Source organism: Papio anubis, chromosome 12 (assembly GCF_008728515.1).
Source record: "Papio anubis isolate 15944 chromosome 12, Panubis1.0, whole genome shotgun sequence".
Lineage (NCBI taxonomy): Eukaryota > Metazoa > Chordata > Mammalia > Primates > Cercopithecidae > Papio > Papio anubis.
The window spans coordinates 92263539-92280978 of record NC_044987.1 but is presented as its reverse complement, the minus strand read 5'-3'; the positions used below and the strand labels follow the sequence as shown (position 1 = coordinate 92280978).

At 38.2% G+C, this 17440-nt stretch overlaps 1 protein-coding gene and 1 long non-coding RNA gene across 4 annotated transcripts in view; one reads left to right on the top strand and one right to left on the bottom strand.

Moving 5' to 3' along the window:
• The window catches only part of QSER1 (glutamine and serine rich 1), an 86387-nt gene that overhangs the window by 15550 nt on the left and 53397 nt on the right, over nucleotides 1-17440 (bottom strand). For all 3 annotated transcript variants that reach the window (XM_021925931.2, XM_031653396.1, XM_031653397.1), the window contains 4 exons: nucleotides 11754-12076; nucleotides 10217-10333; nucleotides 9498-9631; nucleotides 7560-7777 (listed from right to left, as the gene is read on the bottom strand). In XM_021925931.2, coding sequence (XP_021781623.2) covers nucleotides 7560-7777; nucleotides 9498-9631; nucleotides 10217-10333; nucleotides 11754-12076 — 792 coding nt within the window. The remainder of the gene's footprint in view (nucleotides 1-7559; nucleotides 7778-9497; nucleotides 9632-10216; nucleotides 10334-11753; nucleotides 12077-17440) is intronic.
• LOC108581927 overlaps nucleotides 1-17440 on the top strand; it is a 117527-nt gene that overhangs the window by 62847 nt on the left and 37240 nt on the right. The window lies entirely within an intron of this gene.

Below are 17440 nucleotides of genomic sequence, written 5' to 3'. Positions count from 1 at the left end.
ACACGCGTGAGCCACCACGCCTGGCCCTTCCTAGGTGATTCTGAAGCCCAACACCAGAAAAAGTAGACTGGGTAAGAAACTATTTGTCTTCCGCTGGATCCCACCACAGACATCTGGTGCCAGGTGGTGCTACTCTGGTCTTGATGGTTTCTCTATGTTTAGTAGTAAAGAAATCGTATGACATCCAATGTATGAGTAACACACAGATTTCCATTTTATTCCTACACATAAATTGCTATAAAATTCTTGCCTAGGATGTATTAAAATTTTTAGAAGTATGCCAGGTGCAGTAGCACATGCCTGTAATCCCAACACTTTGGGAGGCCAAGGTGGGAGGACTGCTTGAGCCTAGGAGTTCAAGACCAGCTAGGGCAACATAGTGGGACATCGTTTCAATTTAAAAAATAATAAATTAGCCACGTGTGGTGGCATGTACCAGTATTCCCAGCTATTCAAGAGGCTGAGGCAAGAGGACTGCTTGAGTCTAGGAGGTTGAGACTGCAGAGAGCTGTGATTGCACCACTGCACTCAAGCCTGGGAAACAGAGTAAAGACCCTGTCTCATAAAGAAAAAGAAAAAAAGAAAAAAATCATTTTAATGTAAACACAGCCTGTGCACAGAGGAAATTTCATTCAAATCCAATGCGAAGAACTAGGAGATTAACTTGTTGGGTGCGCTGGTGCACACCTGTAGTCCCAGCTACTTGGAAGGCTGAGGTGGGAGGATTGTTTGAGCCCGGGAGTTCAAGATCAGCCTGGTCAATATAGCAAGACTCCATCTAAAAAAAAAAGTTTGTTTCAATTTTGACTTTTTGTATTCAAATATATAATCAAGTCACACCCTTAAATAGCAGGTTTAAAAATATTTTTAATGTGGGTATATAGTGTGCATATGTGTGTGTGTGTGTGTGTGTGTGTATATATATATATATATATATATATTTTTTTTTTTTTCTTAGAGATGGGGTTTCACTGTGTTGCCCAGGCTGGTCTTGAAATCTCAGTCTCAAGTGATCCTTCTGTCTCAGCCTCTGAAAGTGCTGAGATTAGCTGTAAGCCACCGTGCCTTGCCTATAGTAGGTGTATGTATTTTAAACAGCAGTTCTTAAAGTACAGTCCATGGACCCCAGGGGGGACCCCAAAACCCTTTCAGTGGTCTCTGATACCAAAACTGTATTCATGATAATATTAAGATATTATGTACTTTCTTCACTGCATTGCCATTTGCAAAACCAATATTGGGTAAAATTGATGGTGCCTTACTTACCACAAATGAAGGCAATGACAACAAACTCTACTAGTAGTAATATACTTTGCATGACTTTGTCATGTCACTACCATGTATTCGGAGGGGGAAAAAGTCAGTTTCACTTAGGAATAGTCCTAGGGGCTGGGCATGGTGGCTCACACCTATAATACCAGTACTTTGGGAGGCCAAAGCGGGAAGATTGCTTGAGGTCAGGAGTTCAAGGCCAGCCCAGGCAATCTAGCGAGATACCATCTCTACAAAAAAATTTTTAAGTTAGCTAGGTGTGGTGGCATGCACCTGTAGTACTAGCTGCTTGGCAGCCTGAGGTAGGAGGACTGTTTGAGCCCAGGAGTTCGAGGCTGCAGTGAGCTAAAAAGGTACCACTCCTCTCCTGTGACAGAATAAGACCCCATCTCTTAATTAACAACCAGAGTAGTCTTAGGGCCAGGTGCGGTGACTCATGCCTGTAATTCCAGCACTCTGGAAGGCTGAAGCAGGACAATGGCTTGAGGCCAGGAGTTTAAGACTAGCCTGGGCAACAGAGTGAGACCCAGTCTCTACAAAAAACTTTAAAATTAGCTGGGTGTGGTGGTGCATACCTGTAGTCCTAGCTACTTGGGGGACTGAGGTGAGAAGATTGCTTGTGCCAGAAGTTTGAGGTTACAGTGAATTATGATTGCACCATGCGCTCCAGCCTGGGTGACAGAGTGAGACCTGTCTCTAAAAATACAAAATTAAAAAAGAGCCTGGGCAAGGCCAGATGCGGTGGCTCATGCATGTAATCCCAGCATTTTGGGGGGGCCGAGGCAGGTGGATCACGAGGTCAAGCGTTCAAGACCAGCCTGGCCAACATAGAGAAACCCTGTCTCTACTAAGAATACAAAAAATTAGCCAGGCGTGATGGCGGGCGCCTGTAGTCCCAGCTACTCAGGAGGCTGAGGCAGGAGAATTGCTTGAACCTGGGAGGTGGTGCAGTGAGCCGAGATCGCACCCCTGCACTCCAGCTTGGATGATAGTGCGAGACTCCATCTCAAAGAAACAAACAAAATACAAACACAAACAAAAAGAGCCTAGGCAACATGGAAAAACCTCGTCTCTACTAAAAAATACAAAAAAATAGCCAGCTATGGTGGCACACATGCGCCTGTAGTCCCAGATACCCAAGAGGCTGAGGTGGGAGGATCACCTGAGCCTGGGAGATTGACGTTGCAATGACCCGTGATTGTACCACTGCACTCCAGCCTGGGTAAGAGTGAGACCTTGTCTCAAAAACAGATAACATAAAAAATAATAGTCCTTGATGAAGGAGTAAAAATTACTACTTTTATGAAATTTCTACTCTTGAATAGATGTCTTTTAATATTCTGTGATGAAATAGCAGGTACACATAAAGCCCTTCTGTGTAAGTATAATGGGTATGACCAGGAGGAGCACCCATACAGTTGTGTGAGTTACAAGATGAACTAGCTATTCTTTCCCCCAACAAAACACCATTTTTATTTGAAAGAATGACTGACAGGTACACTATGGCTATCCAGACTTGGGTATTTGGCAGACATTTTCTTAAAAGTAAATTAAGAGAATCTGTTCATTCAAGGAAAACAACTGACAGTATTTGCTGCCAATGATAAAATTTGAGATTTCAAGTGAAAATTAGAATTCTGGACATCTTCTATCCCTACTGTGAATTTGAGAGCTTCCCAATTAAGACTTCATTAATGAGATCATTCGTAGAATTGATGAGTGCTATTTTTTTATAGTGTAAAATGAAATATCTGACCTTAAGAGCAAGAACCATAAAACTCTTAGAAGAAAATGTAGGAGTAAATCTTTATGTCCTTGGATTTGGCAATGGATTCTATGTGAACAAAAGCTGAGCAACAAAAGAAAAAATAAGTAAATTGGGCTTCATCTAAATTTAAAACTTTTGTGCATCAAAGGACATTATCAAGAAAGTAAAAACAACCTACGAAATGGGAGGAAACATTTTCAAATTATATATCTGATTAACGGTTTAATATCCAAAATATATTTTAAAACTCCTACAACTTAACAACAAAAAGACAAATAACCCAGTTTAAAAATGGGCAATGGATCTGAATAGACATTTCTCCAAAGAAGATACACAAATGGCCAATAAGGACATGGAAAAAATGCTCAACATCATTAGTCACTAGAAAAATTCAAATTGAAACCACAATGAGATACCACTTCACACTTGCTAGGATGACTTTTAAAAAATGCACACACACACAGAAAACAACAAGTGTTAGCAAAAGATGTGGAAAAATTGGAACCATCATGCTTTCCTGGTGGGAATATAAAATGGTGTAACCACGTGGAAAACAGTTTGGTGGTTCCTCTAAAGGCTAAACACAGGATTATATGTGACAACAATAACAATTCTGCTTCAGGTATATGCCTCCAAAATTGAAAATAGGAACTTAGATACTTGTATGCCAATGTTTATTACACCAATTATTCAGTTAGCCAAAAGGAAGAAATAAACCAAATGTCCATCAATAAAACGTGGTATAAACATACAATGGAATATTATTTAGCCATAAAAAGTAATGAAGTTCTAATATATGCTTTTACATGGATGAACCTTGAAAATATTCTGCTAAGTGAAAGAAGCCAGACACAAACGGAAAAATATTATATAATTCCACTTATATGAGACATTTAGAATGGACAAAATCAATATACAAAAAATAGATTAGAGGTTACCAGTAGCTGGAGGAAAAAGAGAGTAAGTAGTTGTTGCTTAATGGTTACAGTTTCTGTTTGGGATGATAAAAGTTTTGGAAATAGAGGTGAGGGTTATACAACAGTTTGAATATAAATAATGCTAATAAATTGTACACTTAAAAATGGTTAAAAAGGCAAATTTATATTTAACCACAGTGTTTTAAAGTGTGAAATAAAATATTGGAAAATCTATATCACCAAGCTAACTAATATTTTCACATGACCAATTAACAATGTTATAAATCCATGCATGGATGAGAGATATGTAAAAGTTAAGACAAACCAATAGATTTTAATGTAATAGCATGAAAACTCAAGAAACTACTACTTGTCAGTATCAGGAGCATCTATAAGTATCTGAGAAGGCAACTGAAATCCTCCTCCTTTTCCTAACTACATACAGAAGGAATATTTCAATTGCTTTCTCAGTTAAGTATGGATATTCTTGATACTTTAGCCAAAATAACATATAATAACGAACTGAATGTAGAAGCAGATATGTACTCATCTCACTAAATACTGCTAATTTTGTTTTAAAAAACACACCTCACATTAATAAGTAATGGGTTCATTTTAAATAAATATTTTAAAACTTTGAATTGGTATTTAGTAAATATCAATAGATTCAGCACACATAAACCAAAGTATCTAGAATCCTCAGTGTGTTCGAAGACTTCATTGGAGTCCTGAAACAAAGAGTCTGAAAATCACCAGCCTATGAATATATGTTTATTATCAATATTTGACTTCTTAAGAGAACTAAATCCATTCGTTAGCCTGAGAATGTAAAACAAGGAACAAAAAAGGCACTAAAAGTGTTTGCTTAACTATTAGTGACACCTAGTGGTCACTCAAATTACCAAGGGAAGAAAATGTTATCTTGTCATTTGAAGAAACTATAATTGAGAGCAAATTCAGAACCAAACGTTTTGATTCTAAGCAGTAGGCAAGACTGCTAACTGCAAAAATTATGTATAATGCCTTCTATGCATATTCAAGGCATTTGAAATTTCCTTATTTTCTGATGTATATATTTTTCCTTTTTTTCTTTCTTTTTTTTTTTTTTTGAGATGGAGTTTCGCTCTAGTTGCCCAAGGCTGGAGTGCAATAGCGCAAACTTGGCTTACTGCAACCTCCACCTCCTGGGTTCAAATGATTCTCCTGCCTCAGCCTCGTGAGTAGCTGGGATTACAGGTGCCTGCCACCACACCTGGCTAATTTTTTGTATTTTTAGTAGAGACAAGGTTTCACCGTGTTGGCCAGTCTGGTCTCGAACTCCTGACATCAGGTGATCCACCCTCCTTGGCCTCCCAATGTGCTGGGATTACAGGCATCAGCCACCGCGCCCAGCCTGATGTATATATTTCTAAACAACCATTTACAAATAGCTTTATTTTTGTATTATTTTTTTTTTAAGAGATGGAGTCTCACTATGTTGTCTGTCTAGGTTGGTCTTAAACTCCTGGGATCAAGTAATCCTTTCTCCTGAGCCTCCCAAGTAGCTAGGAGTACAGATGTGCACCACTGCACTTGCCCACAAATAGCATTTAAAAACAGTACATTTAGACTGGGCACAGTGGCTTATACCTATAATCCCAGCACTTTGGGAGGCCAAAGTGGGAGGATTGCTTGAGCCCAGGAATGTGAGATCAGCCTGGGCAACATAGTGAGACCCTGTGTCTACAATTATAAAAATTTAAAAATTAGCTGGGTGTGGTGGTGCCCACCTGTAGTCCCAGCTACTTGGGAGGCTGAGGTGGGAAGATCACTTGAGCCTGGGAGGTTGAGGCTACAGTGAGTCATGACAGAACCACTGTAGTCTAGCCTAGACAATGGAGTAGACCTTGACTCAAAAAATAAAAAATAAAAAAAATAAAAACAGTAAATTTAAAGTAGACTTCAGCACTGAAGAATTTTTTAAATTATGGTTCTATTTCTAATCAGATAATTTCTAAGATAATCTCTCAAGCAATGATACTTGTAATGTCAGAAACCATCTTGGACATCAACTTCAACCATAGCCCCAACAACTAATTCACCATTCAAATTCTGCCAAGATTACATCCTGAATTTCTCAAAACTGTCCCCTCATCTCCATCCCTGCTGCCACTATTTAGGTGCAGACTCAATTTATGCCTGAATTATGTCCTGTAATTCAAATTCAGTTGCACCATATTGTTTCCCCTTTATAAATCCCTCTAAGGACTCTCATTTGTTTACAAGATCCCAAGCTTCTTAGCTTTATTATGGCATACAAGGTCTTTCATCATCCCTTACTCTTTTCTTATATTCAATTTTATGTTCTAGAAAAACAGGGGCCAGCAACCTTTTTCTGTAAAGGGCTATAGGTAAATATTTTAGGTTTTGCCATATGGTCTCTGTAGAACTACTCAAATCTGCCACTGTAGTGGGAAAGCAACTGTATGGAAATACGCAAATGAATGTATGCAGCTGTGCTCCAATAAAACTATAAAAACAGGCTGAGGGTCAGATTCAGTCTGCAAGCCATTTGGCAACCTCTGTACTAGACTACTGAACTACTTGAAATTTCTTACATATATCACACACCATGATTTGTGTGCTGGTATAATCTTATATATTACAACTATCTCCATTTTAATTTCTAATACAGTAAATATCAATAGATATACCTACATAAATGCATTTTAGGATCTTCAGTAATTTTTAAGAATGTAAAATGGTTCTAAGGTCAAGAAGTTTGATAACAGATTATTTCAACCTTTCCATTTTATAAAAAAAGAAAAAACTAAGACAGAGGATATCCTACCTTCGTCACAGGTACATGATTAGCTAGTGGCAGATATACAGTAGTAAGCATTTATTAAATAATGTAGTGGTATACGTTATTAAATATATTACTATATTATAATTTGAGTTCCTCTTTCCTAGGCTTAATTATTCTTTTCTTCTAGCATAAACTTAGACTCAAATGTTTAGAACTAGGCGGGACGTAGAGGCTCATGCCCGTAATCCCAGCACTTTGGGAGGTTAAGGCAGAAGGACTGCTTAAGCCCAGGAGTTTGAGACCGTCCTGAGTGACAAAGCAAGAGCCCATCCCTTAAAAAAAACATTAGCTGGGCTTGGTGGTACACACCTGTAGTCCCAGCTACTTTGGAAGCTGAGGTAGGAGAGTCACTTGAGCCCAGGTGTTCGACGCTGCAGTGAGCTAGGATCATGCCATTGCACTTCAGCCTGGGTGACAGAATGAAACCTTGTCTCAAAAAAAAAAAGTTTAGAACTAGGTGATTCTTAGTAATCATCTGATCTAACCTCCATCTTATCCAGAGTTGAGATAACTGGCATTACTAAGGTAAGTTCTGCCTTTTCTATTTACAAGGCTGCATGTGTGGGTCAACTGTGCTTCAGTTGGTATGTTCAGGGAATGTGAACTTACTTTCATAAAAACCTAAACAGAATTTATTAGGTAGATAAATTCCCTGAAAAATACATACATTTTGGTAATTGTCAGCATCACCGCTCCTTGCCACTCATGTAGATAATCTAAAGTTATCAGGATAGCCATTTCACGGAAAACTCACCCTCATCATCACTACTACTAGTATGGATCTCAGGAGATGAGTCAGATTGGGATGATGAAAATTCTTCTTTCCATTTTTTCCGTTTCTTTGGTGGTGGCTCAGCCTTTACTTTTAGCTGTTTAACTTTGGGTTTCACAGAAGGGGTTTTTGTAGTTGTAGTTTTTGATGCTGGAGGATCAGAAGCTTTACTACTACTACTTGGCTTAGCTTGAACAGTTCTGCAATGTTATAAACAAACTTCATTAACACACTGAAATCTTGTTAAACTAAAATAAAATAGAAAAATACAAAAGAATCACAGGAGAAGATTATCTAATTACCCTCACCAATACCTCCAAAATATACAGTCCAAGTCCTATACCTCTCAATGGTGATTCCCATAAAATTTTCTTAAAATACATTCTTTTCCTCAGTAGCATTCAATATTCAGTTACTAAGGGACTTTTAGTTCAGTCCTTATTTCTACTTCCTCATTCCCCTCCTTGATTTATGGACTTATTTCCCAGAGACTATGAGGCTGTACAACAGATGATCAGTGGGCTTAGGAAGGTAATGAATGATATAACCATAATTGCCACATCTAGCTCTGACCCTAAGAAACTCTCACAGTCTCTGGTGGTGTCAGGTTTTGATGTAGAAACCCAAATGTGGCCAGGAGCGGTGGCTCATGCCTGTAATCCTAGCACTTTGGGAGGCCGAGGCGGGTGGATCACCTGAGGTCGGGAGTTCGAGACCAGCCTGGCCAACATAGTGAAACCCCATCTCTACTAAAAATACAAAAATCGGCTGGGAGTGGTGGCATGCGCCTGTAGTCTCAACTACTTGGGAGGCTGAGGCAGGAGAATCGCTTGAACCTGGGAGGGGGGGTTGCAGTGAGCCAAGATCACGCCACGGCACTCAAGCCTGGGCAACAAGAGCAAAACTCCGTCGAAGGGGAGGGGAGGGGAGGGGCCCAAATGCATCTGTCCTAGAGTCCCTCAAGATTTGCTCTATGCCATCTGGGTACGGTGGTTCACGTCTGTAATTCCAGCACTTTGGGAGGCTGAGGCGGGCAAAGTGCTTGAGCCCAAGAGTTCAAGACCAACCTGAGCAACATGGTAAAATCCCATTCCTACAAAAATTAGCTGGGCACAGTGGTGCGCACCTGTAGTCCCAGCTACTTGGGAGGTTGAGGCAGGAGGATCACCTGAGCCTGGGAGGTCGAGGCTGCAGTGCTGTGATCACACCACTACACTGCAGCCTTAGTGACAGGGTGAGACCCTGTCTCAAATTAAAAAGATTTGCTCTCTGCCAGGTCTGAAGATTTGAGTGGATAAAATTCCATCATAAAAATAAGGTAAGCTGCTTCCAGTAGGTGGGAATGTTAATGAAACTGGACCTACTTGGCACTAGATTAAGAATATCTAGGGTCATACCTGCTTTCTCATATAGACCACAGGGTCAAGTCAGTTATCTTCCAGATTCATGCTCCAGACAACCCAGAGTCACATTAATACACAATCATAATTCTACTGTGTACACTTGTCCAGTAATGTAGAGTTCTCATAGTTTTTTTCTCAAAAATTATTTTAAATTTAATTTATTTGTTATTTACATTTTATAGATGAAAAAGGGAGCATCAGGGAAGTTGTCTTCTTTAGGTCACATAAAGATGGACTCAAACTTTTTGCCTCTACAATTTTTTTTCACAATACTAGGGTGACACCAAAAGGACTCAGGGAAAAGAAAAGGGCACCCACCCACCACAGAAAGCCATGAGCTTTGCAGTGCCCATCTCATGCCTTCAAAAGAATCACTTATTTCATCAGGCTCTGAAATTTTTTGACTTGTGTATAATAAAAAAAAAATCTCTTTAATTGATATGCTCCTTTGTACATTGGTATCATTAATAATACACCAATATATATGCACAAATATATCACCTATGAAAACACATACCTGATAGCTTGTGAAGGTTTATTTCTTGGCTTTTTAGAACACACTCTGACATATTCCTTCTTGTTTGCATTTTCAATGAACTTCACATATATTCTTTTGTATTTACTCTTTGCATCTCCAAAATATCCAAGATACTGAGGAAAGAAATACTTTGAGTTACATAATTGTTCAATCTACATATAAATGCTACTTTGTTGGTTTGATTGACTATCACATAGCCAACCTTCAAGTTTTTAAAATGCAGCTCTGGCCGGGCTAATTTTACCCTCTAAAAAACTGATCCCAGGCTCATTATTGATTTCATATGTACAAGCCCATATGTACAAGCAATCTCATTAGGCATATTCTTACTTCCAGTTACATAAGTATGACAGAATAACTTCCATCAGTCTTCTGGTATATCAGGATATTTGACTAGTAGAATAATCAATATAAAGGAGCCTCTGAGTTCATCTGAACTCTTCATAGGCTAACATTAATCCCTTTCCTTTATTAAAAAAAAAAGTTAAATACAAGGTCATTCAATTTTAAATAGCTGATATTTAACAAATGACTTTATTTTTATATTAGACTATCAAAGAGCATCAATATTCTAGTTCAAATTATATGCTATTTTATATCAAAAATATTCAATATAAAATACTTCTAAATTTAAATCATTCTGTTTTTTTCAGGACCATTGTCAAAATAAGGCTAATATAAACATGCATTTTACTTACACTATTTGTAGCAGCAAATTCTCTTTGACCATCTCGAATTTCAGGAACAAATTTCTGTAATAAAGCTTTTTGTACTTTCCAAATAGCTGGAGGTTCTTTTCCTGTTTTTAAAGCCTCCTGTAATAACCAGAATTAATGATACTTTATAAAACACAGCAACATATTTTAGATCTTAGAATGTTAGAGATGAAAAGAATCTGAAAGGCCTACCCTAGCTCAACCTTTTATCTTACCTCTCTATCTGATATTCTGCAATAATTCTTATAAGCTGATTAGGTTATTCAGTCTCTGCTTAAATTATTCCAGAAATAGGGAGTTCATTAACACACAAAGTAGCCCATTACCCATTTGTGCAGCTTAAACTACTGGAAAGTTTTCTTCTAATGACACTGTCCTATGTTACATATGCAATTTTATAACCATGTATATATACATATCTTAAAAGACCCTAAACAAACACGTTAAAATATTAAAAGTAGTTAATTGTGAATAATGAGAATATAGAATGTTATATTCTTCACTGCACTTTTTTTCTTTTTTCTTCTTTTTTTTTTTGAGACGGAGTCTCTCTCTGTCGCCCAGGCTAGAGTCTCGCTGTGTTGCCCAGTGGCGTGATCTCAGCTCACTGCAAGCTCCGCCTCCCGGGTTCAAGCCATTCTCCTGCCTCAGCCTCCCGAGTAGCTGGGACTACAGGCGCCCGCACCACACTTGGCTAATTTTTTGTATTTTTAGTAGAGACAGGGTTTCACTGTGTTAGCCAGGATGGTCTCGATCTCCTGACCTCATGATCTGCCCGCCCTGGCCTCCCAAAGTGTTAGGATTACAGGAGTGAGCCACCGTGCCCAGCCTTCACTGCACTTTTTAATGTCATTCCAATGTTTTTTAAAAAGGCAAAAGTGGCTGGATGCAGTGGCTCATACCTGTAATCCCAGCACTTTAGGAGGCCAAGATGGGAGGACTGTTTGAGGCCAAAAGTTTGAGACCAGCCTGGTCAACATAGCAAGATCCCATCTCTATTTAAAAAAATACATAAAAAGGCAAAAGCAAAGCAAGCAAACAGAAACCCCAAAATATGTTATTTTAAACACAGCTACAACTTTCTTACATAAAATTATTACATTCTTTTCATGGTTATACAACTTGAAATTATGAAATTAAATTTAATTCTACTTTTATGTGATAGTCCTCTGTTATTTTTGTTTAAACTTTTAAATTATATAAATAACGATTTTCTCCAAACTACTAATAATGAGTTGGGAACCTTGAAAAAAGTCAACATTTTTAAACTACTGTAATTACTAATACTGAAATGCAACTGACTACATTTGTACAGATATACATACAACTAAGTTAAAGTTAAAATTATCTTCAATGATATCTGACATCTACTCTTAATATTTTGATTTTATCAAACACTTATAACAGGATAAAACTTTCTATAATTCAAAGTAGATGCATGCTATTAAAGTCATAATAAAGACTATCACAGGCACACCGGCTAAACTATGACCTTTACACTGGTGAACACTGACATCACCTTAAAAGTCTCTATGTCTTCTATCTTTACCACAAATTCGTCACGCTCTCTGTATTGGCCTTCTCCTCCGCTTTCTGTGTTCTCCTCATCTGTACAACCTTCTATGGCAACAGTGTCCTGTCCTTTTGCAAACTGGTCTGAAGGAAGACCATCAAGTTCAATGGGCTTTGAGGATTCCGAAGAGCTTATATTTTCCAGAATATTTACTGCATATGAAGTAGAGTGGAGAGGTTCTTGCTTAACTGCACCCACAGTGGTGGAGGAAGTAGTAGCCGTACCAGTAGTATTGGCAGTTGGGCTAGTAGTTGCCACCTGTAAGGCTTCTGAAACGAAACCAAGCAAATGGAAATCAGTATTACAAATATTTAAACACTTACTTGTTTTGTGTAAAACTCAAACAGCTTAAAAAGAAAGACTTGATTATTTTGTAATAAAATTGGTTGAAACAAAACCACAGGAAGAAATTAGACAATAGATGTTAATTTCTAAGAATCAAAGATGTGAGAATTGAGTCTGAATGACAAGTAGACTGCAAACCTGCAACTATCTACCTACCCTCCTGCTGCCAATTCCATGTAAGTAGAGCAAAACTATTTTTAAAAGAGGCTGGGTGTAGTGACTCACATCTGTAGTCCCAGCCCTATTAAAAAAAACAAAAAAATTAGCCGAGCATAGTGTTGTGTGCCTGTAGTCTCAGCTAATCAGGAGGATGAGATGCAACAATTGCTTGGGCCCAGGAGTTTGAGGGTTACAGTGAGCTATGATGGTGCCACTGCACTCCAGTGTGGGTGACAGAACAAGACCCTACCTAAAAAAATAATAAAAATAAAGACATGAAAGTGATAAAAGATAAGGAAGGGTCGGCCAGCCAAAACTGTGACTCTTCATAGAAGATGAAAAACCAAATACATGTGGGGAAAAAAACCCAAAACATTCTGAAACAGCACTAGAGGCTATCAAAATTTAAATGATTATAAAGTAGTACTATGAAAAACTGTATGCCAACAAATTAAATAAGTTAGATGAAATGAACAAATTCCTAGAAAGACACAAACTACTAACAAAGATTGGGGCCGGGCGCGGTGGCTCATGCCTGTAATCCCACCATTTTAGAGGCCAAAGCGGGCGGATCACGAGGTCAGGAATTGGAGACCAGCCTGACCAACATGGTGAAACCCTGTCTCTAATAAAAATACAAAAATTAGCCAGCCATGGTGGTGTGTGCCTGTAATCCCAGCAACTCAGGAGGGTGAGGCAGGAGAATTGCTTGAACCCGGGAGGCGGAGGTTGCAGTGAGCCAAGATTGTGCCACTGCACTCCAGCCTGGGCAACAGAGACTCTGTCTCAAGAAAAAAAAAAAAAAAAGGCTTGGGAAGAAATAGAAAATCTGAACACCCCAATACAAAGTAAAGAAAATAAAAGTAATTTCAAAACATCCCACAAAGAAAAGCGCAGGCCCATATGGCTTCACTGGATGATTCTATCAATAATTAAAGAAGATATCAATCTTTTATAAACTCTAAACAACAGGAGGAAACACTTCCCAACTCATTCTGTGAAGCTAGTATTATGCCAATACCAAAACCTGACAAAAACAGCATGAGAAAACTATAGACTAATATCCCTTAGTATATAAATACAAAAACCCACAATGAAATACTAGCAAATCCACCAACATACAAAAAGAATCATACAATGTGACCACATGGGATTTATCTTAGGAATGCAAAGTTAGTTTAACACCTGAAAATCAATGTAATACACTATGTTAATAGAAAACAGCATAGGAGCACAGGATCATCTCAATAGGTGAAGAAAAAGCATCTGACAAAATGTAATGCCCTTTTATGATAAAAACATTCAACTACCTGGGAACTTCCTCAACTTTACAGAGGACATTTAGAAAAAAATCAGTAACTAACATCATACTTAGTGGTTAAAACTGTAAACTTTCTCCCTAAGAAAGATATCTGAAGAAGCAAAGCTATATTTGCAGATTACATGATCCTGTATATAGAAAATCCCAAGGCCTGGGGGCAGTGGCTCACTCCTGTAATCCCAGCACTTTGGGAGGCCGTGGTGGGCGGATCACCTGAGGTCAGGAGTTCGAGACCAGCCTGGCCAACATGGTGAAATCCTGTCTCTACTAAGAATACAAAACAATTAGCCAGGCATGGTGGCACACACCGGCAATCCCAGCAACTTGAGAGGCTGAGGCAGGAGAACTGCTTGAACCTGGGAGGCAGAGGTTGCAGTGAGCCAAGATCTCACCACTACACTCCATCCTGGGCAACAAGAGCGAGAACTCCATCTCAAAAAAGAAAAAAAAAAAAATCCCAAGGAATATACTGAAAAACTATCAGAACTAAAAAATGAGTTCAGCAAGATTGTAGGGTATAATACCAATATATAAAAATCAAATGTATTTCTATGCATTTGCAGTAAACAACCCAAAAATAAAATTAAGAACACAATTCCATTTATAATAGCATCAAAAGTAACATTTAGGAATAAATTTAACAAAAGAACTGCAAAACTTACATTGTAAAAACTATAAAAACACTGTTCAAAGAAATTATAGAAGATCTATATAACTGGAAAAACATCCCATGTTCATGGATGAGAAGACACAACACTGTTAAGACGGCAGTGTTCCCCAAACTGATCTATGGAATCAACCCACTTCCTATAAAAATCTGAGCTTCATTTTTTACAAAAATTGACAAATTGTTCCTAAATTCATATGGAAATGAAAGGGACCCAGAATAGCCAAAACGATCTTGAAAAAACAAAGTTAGAAGACTGACATTTCTCAATTTCAAAACTTACTATAAAGCTATAGAAATACAGACTGTGAAACTGACACGGACATACATAGGTACAGGTCAATGGAATAGAATGAAAGTTCAGAAATAAACTCCTATACTTATGAGCAAATGATTTTCAAAAACGGTGCCAGAACCATTCAATAGAGAAAGAATAGTTAACCATCCTACTATGATGGTTATAATTAAAAATACAGACATTAACAAATGTTACCAAGAAAGTGGAATGAATGGAGTCCTTATACATCACTGATGAAAATGTAAAATGGTACAACCACATTGGAAAATAGTTTGGCCATTCCTCTATTAAGCATGCAGATATATGATTGAGGAATTCCACTTCTGGATGTGTACCCTAGAGATAATAAACATCCATACAAACCTTTGTACATTAATGTTTACAGATTTATTCATAAGAGCCAAAAACTCTATCAATGGATAATTGGATATACAAAATGTGATATATCCATATTAGGGAATAAAAAGGAATTAGATACTGAAACATGCTACAACATAGATAAACCCTGAAAACATTATGCTAAATGAAAGAAGCCAGTTACAGAAGGTCACATATTATAGGATTCCCTTTACACGAAACATCCCAAATAGGCAAATCTACAGAGAGAGAAAGATTTGTGGTTGCCTATAGCTGGGTGTGGGTATGGGAATGGACTCCTTAATGGATACAGGGTTTCTTTTTGAAAGATGGAAATGCTGCACAAGTCTATGAACCACTGAACTGTATACTTTAAATGGGTGGATGTTATTGTGTATGAATTATAATTCAATAAAACTTAAAAAATACTTCAAATACCAGAGCTGATAGAGGAACTCTGGGCTGAGGAACAAATATAAAGAACATGTAGCATTCCAGTGTTAAGTCTGAATAATACTGATGAACTAAAATAATCACATATACAACAATAAGTAAATAAAAATGGGAAGGCCAGGCCAGGCACAGTGGCTCATGCCTGTAATCCCAGCACTTTGGGAGGCTGAGGCAGGCAGATCACTTGAGGTCAGGCATTCAAGACCAGCCTAGCCAGCATGGTAAAACACCATGTCTACTAAAATACAAAAATTAGCCAGGCATAATGGCAGGTGCCTGTAATCTCAGCTACTCGGGAGGCTGAGGCAGGAGAATCGCTTGAACCTGGGAGGCGGAGGTTGCAGTGAGCCGAGATTGCACAACTGCACTCCAGTCTGCGTGACAGGGCAAGACTCCCTCTCAAAAAAAGAAAAAAAAAGGGAAGGCCAGTGATCCCTTTAACTGTACTGAGCTATAGGCAGAAGGGGTGTTTGACCACAGGGTAAAATGCAAAAGCTGTACTCTGAAGAAAGTGAATTCTACTTGCCTAGAATGGTGGAGGAGCTGAGAGAAAACCAAAGCAGGGCCTGAGGCAAAGCCAGACTTCCAATACAGAAAAAATGGAAATGCAGACTGGCAGGGGAAATCCATGAACTAAAGTGCTTGACAAACAGAGTAAAGACCTCCTTATTGCTACCAGCCAACCTACCTGTTCCTGTCCCAAATTAAAGCTATCCTCATACATTTACACATTTCCCACTCAAGGGAAAAGGCCTGTTGAGGAAATACAGATGAATATTCTAATCATGTTAGGAGCCCATATTATTTTATCCTAACATATTTCTATAATGCTATAGTTACACTGTCATACTTTTCTGTCACAAAAATATGTGTGTAAATGGAAACTGATTTGTAACTGAAGGCTCAAAATATTACACATCTCTAACATTATACAATTGTATAGTTGATCCATATTAATATCTTTTCACATTTTAGACAAGTATTAAATGTAAAAATCATGCTTCTGTTGGACATGGCACTTAAAATTATTCATACATGGATCCATGGATAGTACTTATTGAGATAGATTTTACAACCAATTTTATTTGTCCTTCACTTTTATTGATATAAGAACTGAGAAACCATGTTCATATAAATAATGGACAAATTAAGGAATAAAAGTGACTTTGTTATAGCAAGGTCACTGACTTCTGCAAATACTTTCTAAGTTATATGGCAAAACAAATCACATAGCTATCTGTGAACAAAAACAGAGATGCAGCAGCAGACTCTGAGAAAAGGAAATACTAAAGGTATTTTAGTATTTAGTTTGCTTTAATCAGATGCAAAATAATCCCAAGGAGAAGCTATGAGGTATAAGAATGAATGAAGGGTAAACTGGGAAATGTATAAGTAAATGTAAACAAATGACTATTTAAAAGACTATTAATGATGATAGAATTAAATATATGTAACAATAACATTTATGTCAGGAGGGGATTACATAGAGTTCCACTGTTCAAAAATCTGTATTATTCGGCCGGGCGCGGTGGCTCAAGCCTGTAATCCCAGCACTTTGGGAGGCCGAGACGGGCGGATCACGAGGTCAGGAGATCGAGACCATCCTGGCTAACACGGTGAAACCCCGTCTCTACTAAAAAATACAAAAAAAACTAGCCGGGCGCGGTGGCGGGCGCCTGTAGTCCCAACTACTCGGGAGGCTGAGGCAGAAGAATGGCGTGAACCCGGGAGGCGGAGCTTGCAGTGAGCTGAGATCCGGCCACTGCACTCCAGCCTGGGTGGCAGAGCGAGACTCCGTCTCAAAAAAAAAAAAAAAAAAAAAAAAAAAAAAAAAATCTGTATTATTCAGAAAAAGGAAGATACTGACAGATTTGGAGAAGCTAAAAGTGCATGTTGTAATTTCTATTGTAACCAGGAGAAGAACAGAAATATTTCACCAAAATAATCAGGGGGTGGGCAGCTAGATAAAGGTATGAATAAAGCAAGACTGACCACATAATGATTATTGAAATGGATGATGCCCCCAGAATTGG